Source organism: Apodemus sylvaticus, chromosome X, assembly GCF_947179515.1.
Source record: "Apodemus sylvaticus chromosome X, mApoSyl1.1, whole genome shotgun sequence".
Lineage (NCBI taxonomy): Eukaryota > Metazoa > Chordata > Mammalia > Rodentia > Muridae > Apodemus > Apodemus sylvaticus.
Window position 1 is genome coordinate 81,893,753 of NC_067495.1, and position 26,928 is coordinate 81,920,680.

Here is a 26,928-nt window from a genome sequence, read left to right on the forward strand (position 1 = left end):
TGAACCTTCTTTCATTCAGTCTCTTCTCCAATTTTTCCCTTTGAAGTTCTTTTTGCTAGGAACAATTCTGGGTCAGAATTTTTTACTGTGACTGGCACCCTCATCCATCCAATTGATGCCCTGTCTTTCTACTGGAGGTGGACACTACAAGTTCCCTCTCCCCACTGTAGGGCATTTCATCTAAGGTCCCTCCCTTTGAATCCTGAGTGTCTTTCACCACCCAGGTCTCTGGTACATTCTAGAGGGTCCCACCATCTCCTACCTCCCAAGGTTGCTTGTTTCCATTCTTTCCACAGGCTCCCAGGACTTGACTCCTGTCTCCCTACCCCTACATACCTAATGTTTCTCTTTTCCCCTCCCTGTTCCCTTTCTCACACAGGTCTCCCTTCCCTTTGCCCCCCATGATTGCTTTCTTTCAACAAGAGTTTTAAAGATATAGTTAAATGCCATAGTAATGTTTTAAAAGTGTTAATACTGTTCTTCTCCAGAATGTATGTCTCTTCCATTTTTGGATTCTTGGATTGGCTTACAGAAAAGGCCATGGTTTTCTTCCTATGTAGTGTGCTGCTGGTTCAAGTTGGCAGCTGTTGGTTGCCAATAAAATATAAATACAACTACTGCACCATTACAGATATCTTGCCAGTCCTGAAATTGCTGTGGTTCTCAGGCCTTACAGTCGGGTAAGACTCTTGGTTCCCTCTCTTCTTTGGTAGCTCCAACACCTAAGAACAAGCCTTGCAGAAGAAGTGTCTAAATCAGTAACAGTTTAGTTCATCCACTTTTCTAAATCTGTGGTGTCTTCAGCAACAGAGTCTTTCATTAGAGTTCTTAAATGCAATGAAGGTAAATAACAATGGCCCATAAGGTTTGGGATCACATGGATCCCTTTGAAAAACAACACAACTGTAGGTGCCACATGAAGAGCACTGAACATTTTGTTATGCTGTGCATATTTCCTGGAGGGAATGTTATCATTCTATTTCAAATAACTCAGTTTAAAATATAATCTTCGGATGTTTCAGAAAACACATACTACATTTTTGGTACAGATAAATATATTGCTATTTTCTGAGTTGAAACCTTTGACAAGTAGGGTTTCCCTAGTTCTTCCTGGTGACCCATTTCAGCATGTTCTGCTAGCCCATTCCCTGCCTTTTTAACTCTACTGTCCTCCAATACCTCTTCTTACTAGTGTCTCAAAGATAGCACACTAGGCTAGAACTCTATAAGAAATGTTCATTTCCTTCTTGTTCTCCATTCTAGTGTTGCTACAGCCTGACTACAGAGCACCTCCTATGAGCTAAGCATTCAAGAAACATACCTCACTAACAATGACAGCCATCAAGTTATAATAAAAAGATGGGAAAAGTTATTCCAAACAAATTGAGCTGAGAAGCAAACATATAGCTATTTTATATCTGTTTAAACAGATAAAACATATCTAAACTAGCCATAAAAGACAGAGAATACTACATACAGTCCATAAAAGAAAAGTCTACCAGAAGGATATCACAGATCTAAAAATCTATGCATCAAATTCAAACACCAGAAGATGGAAAGTTCTCCCAAACTCATGGTTCAGTAGGATTAATGTAGTGAAAAATGATCATCCTACAAAGAGTAATCTAGCAAGTCAACGCAATCCACATCAAATTTTCAACAAAAATCTTCATGGAAGTTTAGCTTTCGCCTTCATATAGAAACACACACACTCCAAGAATGCCAAAATTATGCTGAATAAAAAGGGATGCTGGAGGTATTATCATCCCAGACTTCATATGGCAGTACAGAGCTATAATTATAAGAGCATGTGGTATTGACATAAAAAGACATATTAACTATTGAAATATAATTGGAGACATGGACATAACTCCACATGTCCATGAACTCTTGAATTCTGACAAATAATCCAATCATATACTAAAGAAAAAAACAGCATTTTCGAGAAATAGTGCTTACCAAATTAGATAGGCGCATGCAGAAGGATGAAAATAGATGTCCATGTATAATCCTAAAAATAAACCTCATCTCCAAAAGAATAAAAGACCTCAACATAAAATCAGATAACCTGAATCTGATATGGAAAAGGTTTGAACTCATTGTAAGAATGGACTTTCTGAAAAGGACAGTGGTAGCATAGGCATTAACATTATTAATTGATAATGGACCTCAAAAGCTAAAATGTTTCTGTACAGAAGAGTCTAATATGATATAAGTAATGTTTAAATCTTCAGAATGGGAACAATCTTTATCAATTATATACTTGATAGAGTTTTAGTATCTAGAACGTTTAAACAACTAAAAATGAGAATATCAGTGATAGAAATAATCCGGCTCAAAAATGTAGTATAGATCTAAACAGAGCTATCAAAACATGAAACACAATTAGCTTAGAAAATTATAATACATGTTGCATATATCAAGGTATAAGAAATTGAAAAACTACTTTTCAATTTCAAGTTACTCAAATTAAAGTGGCCAAGATCAATAAAACACATGACAACGCATGATAGTAAGGATGCAAAAGGAACAATTCTTCATTGCTTGTGGAAGTGCAACGTAGTAGAAATTGGTATGGCTTTTTTTCCCCTAGAAAGCTGAAAATGTATGTATCACATGATTCAGCAATGTAACTCTTCTACATAAATGCATATAGGGTATTAGCTGTTGTGAAAAGACACTACAACAAAGGCAACTTCTATAAGGGTCAACATTTAATTTCAGCTAGCCTACAGCTTCAGAGGTACAGTCAGTCCATTATGATCATGGCAGGAAGCATGGCAGCATCCATGAAGGCATGGCATTGGAGGACTTGAGAGTTCTTCATCTTGAACTGACTGCAGCTGGGAGAAACAGACTTTTCTGCACTGGGCAGGACTTCAAAACCCACTCCCCCAATGACAAGCTTCCTCCAATAAGGCCACACCACCTAAAAGTACCATTCTCATTTGGCAAAGCATGTAACAAATGAGAGATTTATCTATCTTGGAATATTTTATGTCTATATCTCAATTCAAAGCCTGAAGAGGCTTATTAAAATTCATGTACAGTTATATAATTATAAGTAATGTGTGGGATTCCCAGAGTCCTCTTTCTGTTGAAATAAAAATAAGTGAGTTAACACCAATTCAGCAAGTCTCTAATAGTGATATTTTATCTGAAGTTTAAATAGCAGTGTTAGTTTTAGGGAGATATTATTTTTCTTCCATTTCTCACGTAGTGTGGTAGAAATCTTTTAAATAGTGATCATCTGGTAGGTCATTCATTGCCTTTTACTTCTCTATTATCTTAAATATGTACATATAATTAGTTCTTAAAAATATTTCTTACCAAATGTTCCTTTTAAAATTACACGTCACAAATTTATTGACCCAATTTTGTCTCCCTTAATAATATACTGCTTAGGACTAGAAGAGTTGGACCAAAAGCATTTATTTCTGTAAACTGTTTTGAAATGTAGGGGCTACTGTTTCATTGATGTCTATTACTAAAATGTAAACAAAGAAAGATGAGATAAGATCTATGAAAAGGTATTCTGTTATTTGATATTACTAAATATTGCAACTGGTAGACTTTTCGTCAACAAATATGGCAGAATATTGACCAACTGAAGGAATGAATAAAAATTCATCATTGCTTTGAAAGACTGAAAATAAAGATAACACAGGTATTTAAGTGTTTAGTATGATCATTAGTTACCTTTATCATTGTAGTGACAAAATCCTTGACAAAAACAATTTGATGAAAGAAAGGTTTATTTTTGCTTGTGTTTTGAGAGCAAAGTTCAGTCTTATAAGCAACGGCACAGGGATGAGAGTGTGAGCCAGTTGGTCACATGGAATCCAAGGTAAGAATAATGGATACTGAAGCAACATTTGCTTTCTCTTTTTCTCCAGTTGGAGATCCCCACCCCCAGCCCATGAAATGTTGCCTCCTATATTCAAGTGTGTCTCCCACTTCAGTACAACTTCTCTGGATACACTCTTGCACATATTCCTAGAGATTTGTTGCATTTGGGATCTTAAATCCCATAAAGTCAAGATTGCTATACCAGATGATTAGGTAAGACCTATTGAATTAGAAAAAGGAAATACAATAAAGGTTAATAATATTTACATAAAATCCATGAAAATCAGAGGATACTTTTCTCTAGGATTAAAATATAAACTAGCAAGTTAATAGCATTTTAAACATATTTTGTACTTATTATTTTATTATTTCTGAGCATGTTGAATTCAATAATTCCAATATTTATTAATGTAACAGGCTACTTCATATAGACATAGAAATGAAGAAGGTTTATGGGACATATGGGGAGGGGGGACCCGGGAAAGGGGAAATCATTTGGAATGTAAACAAAGAATATAGAAAATAAAAATATTAAAAAATGAAATTATATAAAAATAAATGTAAGAATATATTTTAGATTATTATTCAAGTGTTATGATAAGCTTACTTTTACAGAATGATTTAGTCATGTGTTATAGGATAATTCAGTGAGCCACTACTTCTAAGTAAGTTGGAATTTACAAGCATTTCCTTGACTATAGTCTATTTTCTGATCTGCTATTTCTCTCAGTTTTATCCTGAGTATGGACAAGAAGTGGTTTTACTGCGTGGAGTAGCATGAAAGAGTGGCTGCATGTTATAATAGTTAAAGGCATGACCTATAGCTTGATTGCCAAGTTTAGAGACTAGCTTTGAAACTTATCAGGTATGTGAACTTGCACACTTCTATTTATCTTACTTTTCGGTTTGTTGAACAGACATAACAATAATAATAATAATAATAATACTTATTTAATAGGGCCATGGAAAGGATTGAAATTACAATGTTTATATTTGAATGTAAAGATCATTATATCAGTTCTGCTAGACTTTAGAAACGATTACCTTGAAGCTAAGCACAGTGGTACAAATGCATGGTCTCAGTACTAGAGAGGCTAAGGCAGGAAGATTAGGTCTTCAAGGTCATTTTAAGCAACTTAGTCACTTCAGTGCCATCTAGGGATAAATGAGTATATATCTCAAACAATTAATAGCTATATGCCCACATGGAATCTGTCAATATGTGCATGTATCCAGGGCTGACCACTTGGGATTGGATAAGTTTTATGGAGGCTCATCCTTCAAGGAAACTGATTTTCCCTCTCTCAACCACAATGGCCACTTGTGGCTCTAGATATTGTGGTAGGACCCTGTGAAATCTCCCATATCCATGAAAGCCTGTCAGATCATGTTGTAATGACAGTCTTATTTGGGGAACTGTGGTGTTGAAAGTTCATCATTGTATTTCCTTGGCATATGTAGGGAAGCCTATTTAGCAAAAGGCACCCTAGTACTCTGGCTCTTACAATGTTTCTGTCACCTCTTTTGTGATGTTTCTTTCCTGAACCTTAGGCATAGGGGGTATGTTGCAAATATGTCTATTGAAATTCAGTACCGGATGGACACCTAGGCCATTGGTATAATCTTTGGTTGCCTCCACAAACCTGGAGACATCATTGGTGAACACACCACCAAGAGAATCAATAGATAATCCTATCCATCTTTAAAGCCTACAAACCACAATAATATACATAGCAACATATTTACCAATGGTACAATAGTGGATAGCAGCATTTTTATCTAGTGGGAAACTAAACAGTTGTCAATGGGAGTTTAAGAATCGACATTTATTACTACTGGAAAATCAGTCAGATATATGAAGCTAGAGAGATATTTAATATTTCTCTAAACTAATATAGTTTATAACTGCATTCTAAATACTTATTCTTATACTCACACTCAAGTATAGCTTCTCATCTCTCATCAAAGCAGATTCCTTTTGCAATGGATGGATATGACAGGAGTCCGTACTGTTCAAAATGTAGAGAATAATTTTTATACTGCTTTGCAGATTTTGAAAATGTAACAGCTAAACACATTAATCACAATACTCAGTTAAACAAAAGTATTATTGCAAGGGAAATATGCCTAATCATCTTTGTTTTAAAGCTAAAGAGAAATAAAACCATTTACAAATGGTCTTAGTAAAAGACCATTGTGGGAAACAATTCATGATTAATTATTTTCTATATAGGCCCAAGTTCATGGCAAAAAACAATATAGAATAATTTATATTAATTTGTTTCTTAAAGTGCTTGTTTTATTTTTAATGTATGCTTATTATAGTGTTTGAGACAGTTTCTCATGTAGCTCAGGCTGGCAGGGAACTATATAGTTGAGAGTAACCTTGAATTCCTAATCCTTCTTCACCCTCCTAAATGCTGGGATTACAGATAGGAACCATCATGACAGATAACATACTTAACTCCATATTCTACTACTTTATTCATGGGACAAGTATGTGCAAAGTCTATGGATTGTGCATATTAATGATTAACTCCTAGTCATCAAAAATCAGTGTCATGTTAAGGAAAGACAGGGCGGGGGGGGGGGGGGAACCTTTACCTTGGAGTCATTTAGTCAAGAGAGCCTAGACTTGAATTCTCCACTTGATACTCCTTGTGTCTTCCATATTGTCTGCTATGACTAATATTTCATTACTAATATTAATTTAAATGTAATTACTTTAATATATTTTTATTAGCATTATTCATTAAAATATTATTTTATAATAATGAAATGACTATTATTTTGTGCCTCCTTGATAGCTAGGTAGCAAATGTTTGTCTGTATCTGTTCTTGTGTGTGTCTGTCATGTGACTGTGGATCTTTGTTAGTGGTCTGTCCCAAAGGAGTTTGTTCTGTCTTATAGGGAAATAATGGAATACTTTACAAATATCTTCAACAGGATTTTACAAGGAGCTGTCACTGGCTCCAACTGATTCCAATTGATTCAGATAACAAACATCATTGTTTAGCAACTGATATCCACACAATTTCCTTTAAAGCATTATGGGAGAGTATAGTAAATTATTTATTTTATTAATTGCTTTATTTTTAAAGATATAAAATAAATTTATGTTTATGTTTGTCTGCATGTATGTATGTGCACTAAATGCACATTTGGTTCCCAAGGCCAAAAGAAAGCATGGAGATCCCCTGAAACTAGAATTAAAAAGAATTGTGAATGGGGATATGAATGTTGGGAAAAGAACCAAGGTCCTCTGAAACAGAGGCAAGTGTCCTTAACCACCGAGTCACATTTCTAGGCCCTATTTATTTATTTTTAGATGGGTTCTCAAGCAGCCAAGGCTAGAATCCAGAACTTCCTCTCAGGCCAAAGATAACCTTTAATTCCTAACTCTCCTGCCTCTAATGGGCAAATATGATTTTCTATGAGTTCTTCAGTAAACTTTGCTGCTGTTCCTGTTGTTGCTAACAGTCTCTTGTTATCTCAGCCTGGCCTATTAAAGAAAATGGTAAATGATTAGATGGACCAGAGTGGATCAACTCTGGACAAGAATAATCTCATCATGGAACAGATGGCATTAACTGCTGAGGATGAGTGAAAAGGATGAAGTGGCAGAGGTCTTGATCAGGTTGGCAGCATTAAAGTGAACAGCTGGCTTCAGTTTTCAATCACAGCAAAAAAGAACAAAGAGCATAAGAAGGTCATGTAAGTCCCTGCTAAGCATTTCTCACAGTTCCACTAGTTTCATTCTTAGGAATAAAACTTTTTATAACATCCTTTGGCTTATAAGGTGTGATAAACAAGCATGCATTCCAATGAAGGTCATAGTTTAATAGGTTTCCTGTTCTTCTTACCTTCTGCAATCCCCTAAGGAGTGGAAGCATCCTGCACAGACTGCTTATATTTCTGTAATCTTAATGTTACCAATATAGTAAGTTCCTCTTACACCTATCAAATGTAATTCACAATTGGGTTTGAGTCAAAGACTGGAAGAATAAAACACCTGCAAGCAAGTCATCTTTTAACATAATATGCTTCTGTATCTATCTGTATTTTTTCATTATGAAAAACACAGAGAAAAGGTGGTAAACTTCTGTTAAGAGTTCTAAGAATGATGTAGTGTTTCAGGTACAAATTTTAAAGGTTCTGTTATATGTGTTGCCTAGCAGCTATAGAATATATGCACTTGGGCAATCTATACAGGCACATTAAGGTATAGCACATTTATACTAGCCTTTATTTTGGCTCCATCATAGAAGCAAACCTGCCTTATAAACTCTTTTTAAAAGTAATTTTATATTCCTTGACAGTTCCATATATTTATACATATTTTAACCATAGCCCTTGTTCTCCACTACCCTCCAACTTCTCCCCTCTCTCCACCCTACCTCCCTCCCATCTTCATGGATTATATTTTTGTTATTAATAACAGACTGTTCAATTAGTGCATGCTAACTGGGCTTTCTGAAAAACTACCTTATAAATATTTATGTTTAACCTCATAGATTTGTGCAGCTTTCAACTCAAGTCAGAAATGCTCCTTTCTGCTTTGGATAACAGTTAATGTAGAGACTTATAACTGGTCTTAGTGCAGAAGAAAAATAATTCTGAGTGCTCATCTGTAGATGGGTCACTTATTTTCTAAGGACTCTTGAGTACAAAATCTAAATTAAAAAGGTCTGCCACCAACCAGGCAGCAATTCTTGCTAATATTAGGCCCCCAATACATATATAGCAGAGGGCTGCCCAGTTTTGACTCAGTGAAAGAAGATGCACCTAACCCTCATGAGACTTGAGGCTCCAGGGAGTGGGGGAAGTCTACTGGGTTAGGAGCATGGGTGGTTGGGGGTGTGGATACATCCTCTTGGTGACTTGGGGGAAAGTATGGGACGTGGGAACAGTCAGAGGGTAGGACCAAAATGGAGATAACGATTGGACTGTAAAAACAAGATTAAAGAATAATAAAAAAAAGGGACTGCCTAATGGTACTGATAAAGTAAAAATTCCTTTCTTGATATTAATATTGTAGCCTAAAGATCAACTATATTTTATTAGTTATATATACATGCCATGTGTTATAAGCGTTTTTTTTTCTTTTTTTATATATATGGGAGACAAAATTCTTATTAAGCAAGGATAAAAGGAAGTTATTGAACTATAAATGGTGGGAACTAGGATAACTACTACCAGATTTTATACACAGAGGCCTAGAAATCTATAATTCTGTCTTCTTCCTGTTCACATTATTTCCTATTACCTTGGTGGAAAACATCTATATGGAGAAATGCCAACTGTGAAGGAAAGAACTTTATTACTTCCAGTGCTTATTATGTCTTTATACTCTATTCATCATTCAATACTTTACTGATATTGAATTTAGATGGCTTATTCTTCTTGCTAGAATCAACCCAAAATTTTAGGATATGATTACCTGAGATCATCTGTGAAGTGTGGATGAAAAATGATGTTGCCTATAAGAAAAAACAAGTCATGATAGTGTGACATCCTCCAAAGTCATAGTACAGGACAGGCCCTGATCATGTGAAATCAATGTTTCTAAGTAAGATAATCTCCCTTCTCTCTTCCCAACTGTTCCCTCCCTTAGTTCAATCCCTTCCCCTTTCTTATTCCCATATTTCTCTCCCATCTTCTTCCCATTTCCTTCTCACCCTTCTTCTTTCCCTTATCTACTTCCACATTCCTCTTCTTCCTCCCATGTTCTCCTCCTTCTCCCATCCCATTCCTCTTCAATATTTCCAATGGTATCTTCCAGTTGAAGAATTATAATCTAGGAAAAATATGAGAATGTTAATAGTTATGCTTATTAAACTTTCATCTTCAGTATTCTTTATTTTTTGATATGCAGTTTTTACGATTAAAAGAAAATGGTAAGTCTTTATAGCATGGCAGTTTATTTAAGATTTACTCTGGGTACAATAAAAGAACATGAAAATGTATCAAATGATGAAATAATTTTTAAAAGGCAAAGTAGAACACATGAAGAAAATACGGTTTCTTTAGTTTTCAATTACACAATATACAACGAGGCAAATTTTTAAAATACTACACCATATTTAACACCTTAGTGGTAAACAATACTTTTGCTAATAGACCAATAAATCACATAAACAAATCCACAAAAATCTATTGTGATCCTGACTGACATTTTAAAGTATATTCTCATTACTTTTTCAAGCAACTACATTTCACAATAGAATGTTTTAGTTGGTATCATTACTACATTTCTATGGCAAAGTAATGAAGGCACACCTAGTGCAAGCAGATTTAAGTCTTTAGTCCTCTGGGCTGAAAAAAAAGAGAGAGAAAACACATGTATATTGGCATTTAAACTGTGGCTTATTCAGGCAAGGAATTCTCTAACAAGTCTGACAATTTTCACAGGTACAATCTAATAGCAACATGACAAAAACTGACTTCACAAAACCAACACTGTAGCACCAAACAAAACATGCTTTGGAAATTAACAGCAGTTTACGTATTTTGAAGAATATTACAATACAACAGGCAAGGTAGAATGAACAGAAGCTTAAGACAACTTTTAGGACATTACCAGGAAACAGAAGCTTAATGTCCTTTTAGGACACTACCAGGAAAAATGAAAACGGCAGACTATAAGGAGTACTAGTGTTCAGGTTATAGGGCATGTTTTCTGTTTTCTAAGTTTAGATGACTCTATTCCACTTCTGCTTGCTTGACGTTTAAGGATTCTTGAAAAATCTTTCAGCTTGCCCTTTTTACTTGTAGTACTTCCTGTTTCCGTAATCCCTGAAATCATGGTAGTAGGGATCATTGATTTCTCCTGTGAAGTAATAGATTGACTTCAAGATGACATTATCATGCAAAATTTGACCAATCTCAAAGTCCTCATCAAGGATCGCATCTTCTCTTGGTTCCAGCTTCCCAATCAAAGGAATCTCAGGAGGACTGAAGAAGTTGAAGAAGGATGCATTAGGAATCACTCTTGGCTGGACTTCCATTTCCCCTGTAACAGCTGGGCGACTCTGGGTGGTTGTCACTGTAACATCTTTTCCTCGTCTCCAATCTATTTTGCAGCCTTTGCACTCTTCAATTTCCCATCCCCAAGCGAAGAAAGGGTCGTAGTGATCTGGTTTTGACCTTATTATGTATGTCTTCATCAGGAGCTCATTTTTGAAGTATGGGTTAGGTAGGAAATGAAATTCAAAAGTGTAACCAATAGGTTGGCCAGGGTTTGAGAACTTCAGGCTAACATCAGATAAGAACTTCAAAATGGGCTCATCACACTTTTGAATCATAGGCCCAAGCTTGTCAACATTCTTTAAAACAGTCAGCCAGTAGTCAGGAATACCTTTAGGATCTTCTTTCTTAGGTTTTCCCTTTCGAGCCCTTTTAATATTGACTCCTTCTTCAGGCCTTGTCTCAGGAACCCTCTTTTGAGCCTCTCTTACCGGAGCCATTGGTGTAGAGTCTTCTGTAGGCTGATCCTTATTTTCTGAATTGGCCTGGGTAACTTCTTCTGCCTGGGTAACATCTTCTGCCTGGGTAACTTCTTCTGCCTGGGTAACATCTTCTGCCTGGGTAACGTCTTCTGCCTGGGTAACGTCTTCTGCCAGGCTAACATCTTCTGCCAGGCTAACATCTTCTGCCTGGGTAACTTCTTCGAGGTCTTCTTTTTCTTCAGGAACTATATCTATGCATTCCGTAGAGTCTGCTTTTTCTTCATTTTTTACCTCAGGAATTTTTTTAGAGGATTCCTGTTCTTCAGCTTTTTCTTCAGCATCTTCTTTAGGAATTTCTTTTTCTTCACTTATCATCTCAGGAGTTTCTTTGGGAGCCTCCTCTTCTTCAACTTTTGCCTCAGGAACTTCTTCTGGAGCATCCTTTACTTCTCCCTCCTTTTCAGCTGTTTCTTTACAGCTTTCTTCTTCCTCCTCACCCTCTAAGGGTGGCATTTCATTAGGTGTGTCATCCTGCATTTCCTCATCACCACTGAACTCTTCTTCTGAATTCCATTCACACTCTTCTTCTGTAGGCTCATATTCTGCATTTATGATCTGAAAACGCTTATCATATAGAGGCTTATTGAGTTCAGCATACTTCCTTTCAAGATCATGAATTGCCCTTAAGAACAAGGTGTCTACCTTGTCACACTCATTCTGAATATTTCTGAGTGCCTGCACCCGTTTTCTTACTGCTTGGGGCAGCTTATCCAAGAAAGGTTTCCCGAAGGGACGTCGCTGGGCCCTTCTGGGGGGTTCAGGTACCCTCTTCTTTTGGTTTAAACGACTGCCATTGCTGCTGCTGCCACTGCTACCGCTACTACTGCTGCTGCTGCTGCTGCTGCTACTGCTGCTGCTGCTGCTGCTGCCGCTGCTGCTGCAACTAGTGGTACTGCTAGAGCTATTGCTGTCAGATTCATCCCCAGAATCACAAGCTGAGCTAGCCATCGCCTCTTCAGCAACCCCCTGGGCAACAGGTTCTGTGACCATTTTAGGATCCGCTTCTGCCATACTGCTAGCCCCGTACACCTCCTTAAGGTGGTGACAACAGCAGAGATCGTGCACCCCGAGATGGACAGAAAAGGACTCACGGATGCTCCGGTGGCGGCGGCGGCGGCGGCGGCGGCGGGGGCGGCGGCAGTGGGGGGCGAAGGCCGGAGCTGGTCAGGCGGCAGAGACTGCAGCGGCGGCGGCCGGGAACCAGTCGCGGCTCGGACTGCAGCAGCTGTGGCAGTGGCGCGGCAGTGGCGCACGCAGGACCACGGAGGCGGCACGCAGGAAACCGCAGCAGGGGAAGCCGCCTGGAGCCTTAGCTTTCAGGCCTCTCAGGCTGCAATGGACCGGGCCGAGACCTGCCGCAGTCCAATGACGCAGTACCGAATTCAACCTTCTCCTGGGTTAGAATGAGCAGCCCCTCCCTTGTTGACAGCCCTCCCGTTGAATTCGTTCCCAGGATGCCTTCAGTTCACTCCTTATTGGCTGAGAGGACTTGATTGACAACAGTTGCGGCCAAAGGATGGCCAAAGGCAAACGCCCTTCCTCCAGGCTCCTCCCACCTTCCCAGAGGCACCAGAGGTAGCCAAGGCAACCGTCCCCTAAAGACAGCTACCCCCTCCCTTTCAAAATTCTGTCCTTTCATGGTTTTTAATTCAAAGAGGGGAAAAAAAAAACCATAGAAAAGAGCTAAAAACGCCAGCTCTAGTTACAACGGAAGAAAAGGAGCCCCTATGCTCAACTGCCCACCCTGAATTCCTATTTGGTTGATCACGACCTCCACACAACAAACTGTTAATAAAAAATAAAAAAGGTGAAAATGCTTTAAGTGACGTCATTGGATACTGTGACTGTGGATGATTGAGGAAAAATGAGGAGCACATACGCAAACAAACAAGATTTCCTCTAAATATTCCACGAGCATGTGTTTTACTCTGAAAAAGGGGGAATCCTTTATTGGCGGAGGGGGGGAGGGGCTAGACAGCATGCATATTGCATTCTGCATAGCCGCTTTAATACGTGCTCTCTGTGATGTTTGGCAAGCCTAGTTTATATCCATCTACAAGGTTTGCAAACGCATGTTGCTGTGAGTCAGTTACATCATTTTTTTTTAAATCTGTTTTAAAGGTAGCATATTATATACTCTAATCGTACTGCTAAATTGCCACGTAGTCCTTTTTAAAGCTTGCAACAACATTTCAGATAAAATAAGGGGTTATTTAAACGTAAGGTAATATTTTTTAAAAACAGAGTATTCGTTTCAGACTTTTGTGCAGCAGGTTTCAGTTCCATGAACAGCAGGATGGGAGGGGGGGATTTGTTTTAATCCAAGTGCATCCTCTGTTAAGTGTTTAAGATGTCATCTGCTAGCTTTTGGATTGTAAACAAAGAATATAGAAAATGAAAATATATATTAAAAAATGTCATCTGCCACCAATTTTGTTCTAATTTGGAACTGTAATTATATTAAAGGATGATTTGTAAGTCAAGAAATATGTGAGCCATCTTTTTGAAAATGAGGTATCAAAACAGATATCTGTTGTTTTTATTTACAGGATTCAGTTCTGCTACAACCCCCCAAAACAAAACAGTGTTTACTTTTCATTGAAAGGTAAGGGATATATTAACCACCTTTTGTTAATGAATAAACAGAATTGACCCTTGGTTCTTAAATAAAAATTCATGGACTATAATTTGTTAAAGATTTGATTGGAAGATATCTTGATATTTCCAGACAAGCAGAAATATTCACAGAGGTGACTTGGCATAAGAATGGAAAATAACCAACTTAACCACATTTACTTTCTAAACATCTTCGTATACTATAAGTGTTGTGTTAGAATATGAAATATACTGGACTGTTCATTTCAAATGAGGAAATATATTAAAATGAGACTGTCATTTGTTTACTACTTTTTTATTATACAGTTTGTATTTTTCATTTAGTAATGTATTTTTAACAAATGCATTGTTAGTTTAAAAAGGAATTTTTATTTGCTTAACTGTAACTCATATTACATGTACATTTTTAAAATTGCAATTCAATATAGATGATTCTGATGATAATTGACACTTAATTTTATCAAAAGATAACTATTTTTATATTTTGATTCATTTCCTTCAAGAAGTTTCTTTATGCATATATATATATATATACATATATATACCTAATAATTTATGTATATTGTTTTACCTCTGTGGCATCATGGCATCATATGATGGTTTGAAATTTGCAGATACATAGCTATGTTTTAACAGGAAATGACCAATGGATTGCTTTTAAATAGAAAAATATTCCTTTATAATTGCCTTACTATATTTAATCAGAGTCGTGTTGTGATCCACATCATGTATTTACTGATATATATATATATATATATATATATATATATATATATACATTTTACTGTTATAAAAATTGTTCCTGTATACCTGTATCATGCATTAGTATGTACTTCAGAACATTAACATAAGATAATTGAGAGAGTAGAAAAAACTTATGCTTATTTTATAACTTTGAACATAATACAAATATCTATAAAGGTTCTTGTAATTTAAAATTCATAAGAGCTCAACCATTCCAACCTTCAACCACAAATGACTGGTTTTTTTTTTTTGTTTTTTTGTTTTTGTTTTTGTTTTTTTTAACTTGTGGCAGGAATATTAGTGATGGATGTTAGTATAATGCTAAATAGAAGGGGCTTACCTTTCACATCTTGTTTTGTAATCTCAATCTAAACAAAAATATGTGAACAATACTTCAAATCACTGGGTTGCAAAATAAATATTGTCATGCCATTTATTTGTACTTAGAGTAATTGACATATTTTAAATGATGGCTCTTATATTTTATAATACTTACTTTTCATCGGAAGATTATGTATTAACTTCCTACACAATATATGATTTATCTGTTCTTCTACTGCTTTGTGAATTTTTTAAACAGGGACTAAATTCTCATTCTTTACATGAGAAAATGTTTATCACAGATTTTTTGTTTTAGCTACTCAGGTTGTACATAGCTCTTTGAGAACTGTTTACAACTTTCTTGATGTGACCATATACATAAACCTTTTTTAAATACAAAAATTTACAATTTGTGTAAATTTTTCATGTGATTGAAAGTGTGGTGTGGCTGTATTTCTTGGCAGGTGGAGACCAGAGGACAAATTTGTGGACTTGGTTCTCTCTTCTCACAGTGTCTAGTTTTGCATGGCAAGTGTAATTTACCCATTGATCAATGCTTCATTATGTCCAAATGTGAGTTCAGAAGTAAGTTCATTTATTTTTGATCTTCTTCTTGGTTCTCTGGTTCTCTTTCTCTCTATTCCTCTCCTCTTCCCCTCTTCTCTCTCTCTCTCTCTCTCTCTCTCTCTCTCTCTCTCTCTCTCTCTCTCTCTCTCTGGTTTATGCTGTGGATATTATGGATCATCCTGACAGTTTTATCCCTACTAAAAATAACTATTAAAATGTAACATACACAGCAAACTTTTTGTTTCTTTTAGAAAACATTCCTTAGAGTGGAATGGCTGGGTAACATTGTAGGTGCATGTTTCCTGCTAAAAGAAATTATCTAAATTTCAAGTAAGCTGTTATTTTCAACACTAACAACACTAAAACTACTTGGGGTGGTCAGTGTTTTTACATGTAGCTATTCTAATCAGAATATGATAGCAGAGTGTTGTGGGTTTTATTTTCATTTTACCAATGACTACTTATGTGGTTAATATTTCATATATTGATTTGCCAATTGTATATCTTTTCTGAAGAGAATATTCATATTTTGCCACTGTAAAGATGTGTGTTAGTGTGACTGTTATTATTCTTTCATTGTTCTTTCTATACTGTTCACATGAGACCTTCATCAGCGAAAATATGAGCAAATCCATTCTGAACTTACACTATGTTCTCTTAACAACAACTTTCATGTTTTTCAAAAAGCAGATCATCTACACATTAATAATGAAGTTCAAGTAATATTTTTTTCAATTACAGTGTGTCATTTTTCAAACTTAAAGAAACTTTTCGTTAACATTTTCTTATTGTTTAATACTTGCCAGGTTTATACTAAGGCTGATGTTTTTGCATATGGCAAAAATACATGGATTGAAATCATTTTAGTATTTTTCATATGGATATACAATTAGTTCAAAGTCACAAGGCATTCCATTATCCTTTGATTTGACTATGCACAAATGTCAAACATAAATTTTCTCTGTATGTGTGGATCTATAATAGATTATTATGCTCCAGTGTCTACTGATTTTAATTCCATAACTAGTAGTCATGTATTTATTAGATATGTTTGGTGAGGAGATATGGATCACAGTGTGGAATGACAGGATTTCATTATAATGAAGGCAACTAAGCTGCAAACTTGTTATCATTAAACTTTCACTTCTTCTTCCAAATGTTTGAGAGACAGGATCACAAAGTAACAGCATAAGTCCAGAGAACAAATAAAATAAAAAAGGCAAGTTAATTTTATGAAGTAGTCAATGTATAGGTATATACATCACAATTATAAATTAAAAGTATTTAGAACTCTTCAGGAGCATAAATAATGCCTTTGTCATTCTTACAAGATACCCATTTACCACAACTAAAATACAAAATATTTTTTATTGGCTAATTATTTACATTTCAAATGTTATTCCCCTTCCCAGTTTCCCCTCCACAAATACCCTATCACTTCCTCCCTCCCCCCCTCCCGCCTCTATGAGGTTGCTCCCCCACTGGCCCACCTACTCCTGTCTCAGTGGCCTAACTTCCCGCTATCTTGGGTCATCAAGCCTCCACCGGATCAAGGGTCTCCCTTCCTAGGGATGCTAAACAAGACCATCCTCTGCTAATATGAGGCTGGAGCAATGGTCCCTCCATGTGTACTCTCTGGTTGATGGTTTAGTCCCTGGAAGCTCTGGATGTTTTGCTTGGGTGATATTGTTGTTCTTCCTATGGGGTTGCTAAACCCTTCAGCTCCTTTGGTCCTTTCTCTAACTCCTCCATTGGAGACCCTATGCTCAGTCCAATGGTTGGCTGAGAACATCTGTATCTGTATTTGTCCGGCTCTGGCAGAGCCTCTCAGGGGACAGCTATATAAGGCTCCTGTCAGCAAACACTTCTTGGCATCCACAATAGTGTCTGGGTTTGGTGTTTGCAGATGGGATGGATCCCCAGGTGGGGCAGTCTCTGGATGGCCTTTCCTTCAGCTTCTGCTACACTATTTGTCAAAAATATTTTAAAGATGAAACAGATTATTATTGCTAAACTAATAGTAAATCTATATTATTACTTACTTCACAAGATTATTTCCAGTATAATATTATATTTAATTTTCATTCCTTTGATAAAATATGCACGTGAACAGAATGTAGTATATAGAAAGAGATTAACTTTTTTAAATAAAATAATTGCTTGTGAATTAATTGCATTTTAGTCAATATGTACTCAATGGTAAAAGGTAAAGTCATAGTTAAATAATAGCAGATAAGAAAAATCAATGATTTGAATAATTGGCATAATGATAATTTGAAAGATTGTTTACCATAAAATTATGTATGTATATGTAATTGTATATATTTATTCATATATGTTCACATATACATTTTAGACTGGCTATATCATAGGCTCTTAAATCATTTACTTATCCTCCTGTTCCTAGATTACTTAACATAAGGTCCTCGATACTCACCTATGTAGTCATAAATGACAACAGGTTGTTTTGATTTTAATGCTAAATATTTTTTTATTTAATCTTTTTTCACAGCCCAGACTTTATACTCCTCCTGGTTTGCCTTCTCACTGTTTCACATCCCATATCTCTCCTCCCTTGTCTCCTTGAGGATTTCCCCACTCCTCTATCCCCCTAGACTTCTCCATGCCCTGGAGCCTCCAGTCTCTTGAGAGTTAGGTTCATCTTCTCTGACTGAAACCAGACCCAGCAGTGCTCTGATGTATATGTGTTGGGGGCCTCATGTCAGCTGGTATATGCTGCCTGGTTAGTGGCCCAGTGTCTGAGAGATCTAGGGTTTTCTGGTTAATTGAGACTGCTGGTCCTTCTACAGGGTCACTCTCCTCCTCGGCTTCTTCCAGCTTTTCAGTAATTCAACTGCAGGGGTCCCCAGCTTCTGTCCATTGGTTGGGTGCAAATATCTGCATCTGACTCTTTCAGCTGCTTTTTGGGCCGTTCAGGGGACAGTCATGATAGGTTCCTTTTTGTGAGTGCTCCATAGCCTCAGTAATAGTGTCAGGCCTTGGGGCCTCCCCTTGAGCTGGATCCCACTATGGATCTGTTGCAGGACCATCTGTTCCTCAGGTTCTTCTCCATTTTTGTCCCTGCAGTTCTTTCAGACAGCAAAAACTCTGGGTCAGAGTTTTTTTGCGGATTGTTATCTGTATGTAGGTGAGGTCAGGTGAAATCATAACTACTCAGATAAGGCTAGAGGCTATTATTAGGTAGTGGAAGAGAAGGCAGAATCTAGGTGTGCAGCTCATATTTATATCAATTGAGTTTTGAGTTCTTTGTGTGGGCAATTTGGTGGTTGAAGATTTACTGTTATAAATCTGACTGATAAATTACAAGCGCCTGGAGTTTTCCTTTTATAGATGTAGGGGATTAGATCCAGCTAGGCAGATGGCCCAGGAAGATATAAGCTGTAGAACAGTAGCTAACCACTGGAACTTGGGAAGACTGCAGCTTGTAGCTCATCATGGGTCCCATTTTTCTGAGGAACCTTGAGACTGATTTCCAGAGCTGTTGTACCAGTTTTCAATCCCACCAGCAATGGAGGAGTGTTCCTCTTTCTCCACATCCTCACCAACATGTGATGTCACCTGAGGTTTTGATCTTAGCCATTCTGATTGGTTTAAGATGGAATCTCAGTGTTGTTTTGATTTGCATTTCACTGAACACTAGGTCTTTGAACATTTCTTTAATTGCTTCTCGTCCATTTGAGGGCACTCTGTTGTGAATTCACTGTTTAGTTCTATACCCCATTATTTAATTGGGTTGTTTGGTTTCTTGGTGGTTAGCTTCTTGATTTCATTACATATTTTAGATATTAGACCTCTGCTTGATGTGGGGTGAGTAAAGATGTTTTTCCCAATGTGTAGATTGCCCATTTGTCCTATTGACTATGTCCTTTGCTTTACAGAAGCTTTCCAGTTTCATGAAGTCCCATTTATCAATTCTTTTTCTTAGAGCCTGAGCCATTGGAGTTCTGTTTAGGAAATTTCCTCCTGTGTCAAAAAAGTTCAAGGATCTTTCCCACTTTCTCTTCTATTAGATTCACTGTATCTGATTTTATGTTGAGGTCCTTGATCCACTTGGACTTGATCTTTGTCAAGGTGACAAATGTGGGTCTATTTTCATTTTTCAACATACAGACTGCCAGTTAGACCAGCATCATTTATTGCCGATGCACCCTATTTTTGTTATTTGTTTGATAGATTGATTCCATATCCCGCCTATTGCAAATAATGATTTAGTGAACACAGACAACATCTAATTTCCTATATTTCTTTTGTTTCTTCAAGAAATTCATTTCCATAATGACTTATTAATGTGTACCCTCTTCAATGGTGTTAAAGATTTCCCCTTGTTCTTTGTCCTTAAGAACAATTAGTACTCATTCTTTTTCATGATAAATATTTCAACAGTAGTGAAGTGATATTTCATGATAGTTTTTAATTTTTATGCTTTGAGAGTTAATAATATGTAGCATTGTTTTTCATGCATCTACTATCTATTCTCATGTCTTACTTTGAAAACATATATATTTAGTTCCTTTATCAATTTTTCCATCTGGTTATCTTTGTTTCATTCATTGACTGCCTTACATATTTGGGATATTAACGACTTATGAGACCAATGGTGCATATTTATTTTCTACGGATTGACTCTTCATTCTATCGATTGTTTCTTTTGCTGAGTAGAAGCTTTTCAACTTATTGTACTCCCAGCTATCAATGTTTTGGTTGATGTTAGTTTTCAAATTAAAATTGCATACATTATTGAAGGATGTAAAATCATATCACAGAGGAATATGTTTACAGAGGCTTTCAAAGATTTTTCCTTGCAATACCTTTCTAAAGTATTTTTGTTATAATTCCAATAAAGTATATTTTTTAAATTGTAAGTTCACTTATATTTTATATAATTCATTTATAACTGAGGCAAAGGGGCAATGAATGTAAATAACAACCAGTGTTAATATGTATTTACCTTCAGTGACTTATTGCAAAAGTTGCAATTTATTTGAACACAATAAAGGTCCAAATTTTCTATCAACTTCTATGAAGAATAAAAGTAATATATTTAATTTCATTTTATACATGTGTTGAAGAAAATAAAGTCTGATGGTAATGCAGATATTTCTGCAGATATAAACAAGTATTTATTCATTGCTTTTCAAAGTTGAGGGACTTTTTCTTACAAAATAACACATATTCACTAGGTAAAACCTTTTCTTTACAATAATAAAATTTTATTTCCATAAAATAGTAAAAATAGCATTTTGTAGATATAGCCTCTGGGGTTACAATTCCCAGACTTGGATTCTGTATTGTCCCTTTAATCACTCTTCTAGGTATTGGACAGTTCATTGCACTTCACTGCATTTGCTGTCCCTCTTTAATTAGTTAATATACAGAAAATTTCTTGCTCTAATTTCAAACACTCACAGCAATATACATTTAGGAACTAGCACAGAAATATATGTACAGACAAATCATTATGAACTGTACTTTCTTTGAATATATATAGTGACAAACTCTTAAATTTTTGACAGTTATTTGATTCAATTAGTTTTAAGGTCATTAAACAGTTAGCCAGGCTGACATTATTTACTTTTAGAATGCCTTTAACCATTTCAACAACTCACAAAATCACACTTAAATAAAATAGCAATTAAGAGAGCTGGCTGCTCTTACAGAGGAGTCAAGTTTGATACCCAGTACCGACATAAGTTCTCATACAAGTTTACAACAACACTCTTCAGAATTTTTGCTCTTTTCTACTTTCTACAGGCACCAAGAACACATATGGTGCACAAGTATACATGCAGGTAAAAAGCACATACACATGCAAATACAAATAAAAATAATATTTTAAAATAAATATAAATGTTAAAAATGTGAATTTATTTAGTAGATTACAATCTGTTTATGTTTATCAAAAAGAATTCCCTCGTCCTAAGGTATATATACTGTCTTATATAAGACAAAAAATTATTGTATGTCATGGCTCTGTTTTTATTATTCCACTAGAAAGATCTTATATGAAACTCGTTTGTATTTACCTATATCTTAAAATATATTAGTACCAAGCTTTTTAAATAGTAGCTTTGTTTCTTGATATTTATAACCTAACATGTATGTTTTTTACTTTGTATATAGGGCTAACATTTACCATACTTTGTGTGTATGTGTTTTTTTTTATTTTCATATATTTGTTTGTTTGTTTCTTTGTTTTATACAAGGTGTTTATGTAGCACTCTGGTTTTTCTGGAACTCTTAATGTAGAACTAGCTGGTCTCAAACTTATGGAAATCTGCTAGTCAGCTAGTGTATTTATTTTTCAGTTGATTTATATGAAGCTTGGTCTTATCTGTTGATTTCCTTGGAAGTGGAAATTATGTGAGAGATAACTACCTTCAATCTTATATTCACTGGGTAACCTGTTGATATATGTTCTAAGTATTTCTGTGTACTCATCAATACACTTATATTTATTATTATGTATCCAATACATAAGTGTTATTACAATTTTGGTTTCAAAGTAGATTATAGAATAGAGCTTTCTAGCATACTAATAATAGATATTTAGCCTCAGCATTATGTAGAAAGTAGTCATAGCTTTGACTGAATATTAGTATCTAATGTTATTTTCTCTGCAGCATTTAATTAAATGAATTCTTTACACTGTTTTCATTTAGTGAATTCAGTAAGAGATTCCTTGGTTGTTATAACTGCTCAAGTCACATATTTTATTACTAAAAGGAACCTAGATAAAAAAAAAAAAAGATGGTCTGACATTATATACTGAGTGTCAAATTATCACATTTAATTGACAAAAAGTGGACATTTGGAACTAGAAATGAAATTGTTCCATTATAGGCAGAGCCACTTTTTTCTTTTCTTTTTTTAATATTTATTTTGTTTACATTTCAAATGTTATTCCCCTTCCTGGTACCCGTCCATGAGCACCCAACCTATCACACCTCCCCTTCACTTCTGAGAGGGTGCTCCTCCATCTACATACCTACCCACTTCCAAATCACCCCTCTAGCACCCAGCTTCTCTGCAGCATCAAGCCTCCATAGGACCTAAGGCATCCCCTTCCACTGAGGGCAGACAAGGCAGTCTTCTGCTATATATCTAACTGGGGGGGCCATGGACTAGCACATGTATGCTCTTTTGTTGGTGGCTTAGTCCCCAGGAGCTCTATGAGGATCCAGTTAGTTGATACTGTTGCTCTTCCTATGGATTGCAATCCCCTTCAGCTCCTTCAGTCCTTCCTCTAAATCTTCCATAGAGTACCACAGCTCAGTCCAATGGTTAGCTGTAAGTATCTGCATCTGTCTCAGTCAGGTGTTAGTAGAAACTCTCAGAGCCAGCCTCTTGTCTGCAAGTACAACATTGCATCAGCAATAGTGTCTAGGTTTGGTTCCTGTGCATAGAATGGATCCCATGATGGAACGGTCACTGGATGGCCTTTCCTTCATGATCTGCTCCATTTTTTGTCCCTGCATTTCCTTTAAATAGGACCAATAGTGGGCCAAAAATGTTGAGATGGTTGGGTGGCCCCATCCTTCCACTGGGAGCCATGTCTATCTACTAGAGGTTGTTGCTTCTGGTTCCATCTCCCCGCTTTTGGGCGTTTTGGCTAAGGTCATCCCCAGCTGGTCCTGGGAGCCTGTTACATCCTTTGCATCTAGAACTTTCTAGAGGTTCCCCCATGTCCCCCAACCCACATTGCTGCCTGGCCCTCTGAGCTTCTTTCCTGTCTCTCCCCATATCTGATCCTGTCTCCCTCCCCTTTCCCTCTCCCAACCAAGTCCTTCCTTCCCTCTGCTTCCTGTTATTTTGTTCCCCCTTCTAAGTGGTACTAAAGCACCCACACTTTGGCCTTCCTTCTTGTTAAACTTCATATGGTCTATGAGTTGTGTTATAGGTATTCTGAACTTTTTGGCTAATATCCACTTATTAGTGCAAATATACTATGTTCTTTTGTGTCAGGATTATCTAATTCAGCATAATATTTTCTAGTTTATACAGTCAGAAATATAAGTTTTAAGAGCATCAGTTCTCATGTTTCTGCAATTTACATAAAAACTTTATACTGGAATAACAAGGAATACAAAAAAAAGATACCCAAAGAATAATATAATTTCCATAATTCTTTTATAATTAATAAATTGATTTATTCACTTTATAATCTAACAACTCTCTTCCCCTATCTCTTCCCAGTTGTTACTTCGTACTTCTCCACCCCCATGCATCCCTCCTCCTTTTCTTTTCTCTCATGGCTATCAACCCTCCTTGGCATATCAAGTTCAAGTAAGACTAAACAGGTCTGCTCCTAATGAGACTAGAATAGGCCAGTTAGAAGAAATAGTTCCAAATATAGGTAACAGAGTAACAGACAGTTCTGGTTCCTGTTCTTAGGAGTCCTACATGAAGAACAAGCTGTCTATCTGTTACAAATATGTATAGGCCTACATATGTAAGGCTCTTTGTTTTGTTGTTCAATCTCTTTGAGCTGCTGCCCTCCCACCATAGATGATTCTGTAGATTATCTTATGGTGTCCTTGACACCCCTGATTCCTTCAGTCCTTCTTCCCACCTCTTTCATCGCATTCCTTGAGCTCCATGTAATGTTTGGTTGTGGGTCACTGCATCTTTCTTCATTAGGTACTGGGTAAAGCCTCTCAGAAGAAGTAATGCTAAGCTCTTGACTGCAAGTATAGCAGAACATCATTAACAGTGTCAGGTGCCAGTTCCCTCATATGCAATGGGTCTCAAGCTGAATCAGTCAATGGTTCCTCAATTTGTGCTCCATCTTTACCCCTGCATAACTTGTAGGCAAGACAATTGTGGGTCAAAAGTTTTGTGACTGGGCTGGTGTGCCCATCCATCCATTGGCAATCTTGCCTAGATACAAGAGACAGCCATTTCAGGCTCCATATCCCCCATTCTAGGAATCTTATCTAAGGTCACCCTCATAGATTCCTTGAATTTTCTATTGCTCTAGCTTTCTAACTCATCCCAGAGATGCCTCCATATTCTTTTTATCTCTTCCAACATTCTCTACCTCCATCCCTGTTCACTCACTTCTGTCTATTCTATTTACACTTCTCATTAAGATTAAAGACACCCTATTTTAAAAGATCTCCACCAATATCACTTCTCATAGAGGGGTGGTATCTAAAATATATAAAGAATTCATGAACTTGGATATCATCAAACCAAAGTCCCAATTTAAAATTTGGGTAGAGATCTAAACAAAGAATTTTCTACAGAGAAGTCTCTACTAGATAAAATGCACTTAAAGAAAGGTTCAATATCCTAACCACCAGTGAAATATGAATGAAAATGCCTACAACCAAAAACTCATGTGACAGGTCATGCTGGCAAGAATGTGGAGCTAGGGGAACACTCTTCAGTTGATGGGGAGGGTGAAAACTTGTATAACCACATTGGAAATTAATTTGTGGTTTCTCAAAAATTTGGAATATATCTAATTTGAGATATAGCAATAATACTTCTGGGCATATACTCAGGGGATCCTCAACCATACCACAAGGATACTTGCTAAACTATATTACTAGCACCTTTTTAATAACCAGGAACAGGAAACAATCTAGATGCTGTACAACAGAAGAATGGATTTTCAAAAGTGGTGTACATTTACACAATAAATTATGACTTAAACAAGGACATCATGAAAAATGTAGTCAAATGTGTGGAACTACAAAAGATCTCCCTGAGTGAGATAACCCAGACACTGAAAGTCAAACTTGGTATGTACTTACTTTAAGTGGATATTAGCTGTACAGTAAGTGATAATACAATCCATAGACACAAAAAAGAAAATTGAATTTAATTAATTCTAATATATTCAAAGTTAATACCAAACATTTTATGTTAAATCCAACATTTTTATGCAAGATTAAATGAAAAGTAGCCCAGAACCATCCCCGAAAATTATTAGTAGGAACAGAAAACTCTTTACTTTGAGTGAATGAAGCTACCTACACAAAGCATGAGACTCTTGAGATTTATTCATTTAAATATAATTTTTGAACATTCAATTATTTTCACAATTTGTTAATGTTGTTGCATGCAATCAAATTTCTTTTACTGTGTAAGGTTTTCTTTTGTTTTTTTTCTTTTTTTATTATTTTCTTTAGTCTTTGTTCACATTCCAAATGATTTTCCCTTTTCCAGTCCCCCCCCCCATGAGTCCCATAAGCCCTCTTCCCTCTGCCCATTCCCCAATCAACCTCCTCCCACTTCTCTGTCTGGCAACCCCCTATAATGCTGCATCAAGCCTTTCCAGGACCAGGGCCCTCTCCTTCCTTCTTCTTGTGAATGATTTGATATGTGAGCTGTGTCTTGGGTATTCAGAGATTCTGAGCTAATAGCCAATTATCAGTGACTGCATTCCATATGTATTCTTTTGTGAATGAGTTACCTCACTTAGGATGATATTTTCCAGTTCCAACCATTTGCCTAAGAACAGGGAAGTGGGAAGGGGTGAATGGGAGAACAGGGGGAGGGAAGAGGGCTTATGGGACTTTCAGGGAGTGGGGGGGCCAGAAAAGGGGAAATCAATTGAAATGTAAATACAAATATATCAAATAAAAAAAAGAATTTCATGAATTCATTGTTTTTAATTGCTGAGTAGCATTCCATTGTGCAAATGGACCACATTTTCTGTATCCATTCCTCCAATGAGGGGCATCTGGATTCTTTCCAGCTTCTGGCTATTATAAATAAGGCTGCTATGAACGTAATGGAGCATGTGTCCTTATTGCATGCTCAGGAATCCTCTGGGTATATGCATAGGAGTGGTATAGCAGGATCGTCCAGAAATGTCATGGCCAATTTTTTGAGGAACCACCAGGCTGATTTCCAGAGTAGTTGTACCAACCTGCATTCCCACCAGCAGTGGAAGAGTGTTCCTCCTTCTCCACATCCTTGCCAACACCTGCTTTCTCCTGAGTTTTAATCTTAGACATTCTGACTGGTATAAGGTGAACTTTTAGGGTTGTTTGATTTGAATTTCCCTAATGACTAATGATGTTGAACATTTCTTAAGGTGCAAGCAAAGGACACTTTCAAAAGGACAAAATGGCAACCAACAATTGGGAAAAGGTCTTCACCAACCTTACATCTGACAGAGGGCTAATATCCAATATATACAAAGAACTGAAGAAGTTATACTCCAGAGAACCAAATAACTCTATTAAAGTGGGGTACAGAACTAAACAAAGAATTTTCACCTGAAGAATGGCTGTGTATGGTTTTCAATTAGAAAGATGCATTGTGATGACCATGTCCCTGTGGATTAAA

The 26,928-nt window shown here is 36.5% G+C and overlaps 1 protein-coding gene and 1 long non-coding RNA gene across 3 annotated transcripts; both read right to left on the minus strand.

The window, feature by feature from the left end:
• Positions 1-430: 430 nt before the first annotated feature.
• Positions 431-12,770, minus strand: LOC127675289 (uncharacterized). 2 transcript variants are annotated; one of them, XR_007975469.1, is made up of 5 exons: positions 12,450-12,770; positions 9,529-9,647; positions 9,291-9,330; positions 5,786-5,858; positions 431-734 (listed from the first exon to the last, which is right to left on the minus strand). It is a non-coding gene; the product is annotated as an uncharacterized LOC127675289 (long non-coding RNA). The 2 variants fall into 2 exon arrangements; XR_007975468.1 differs by lacking the exon at positions 431-734 and adding an exon at positions 3,738-4,069.
• On the minus strand, positions 9,887-12,451 carry Nap1l3 (nucleosome assembly protein 1 like 3). The gene has a single exon (XM_052171358.1). The coding sequence runs from the start codon at positions 12,367-12,369 to the stop codon at positions 10,615-10,617; it is 1,755 nt and encodes a 584-aa protein (XP_052027318.1). The 5' UTR covers positions 12,370-12,451; the 3' UTR covers positions 9,887-10,614.
• Positions 12,771-26,928: the final 14,158 nt, after the last annotated feature.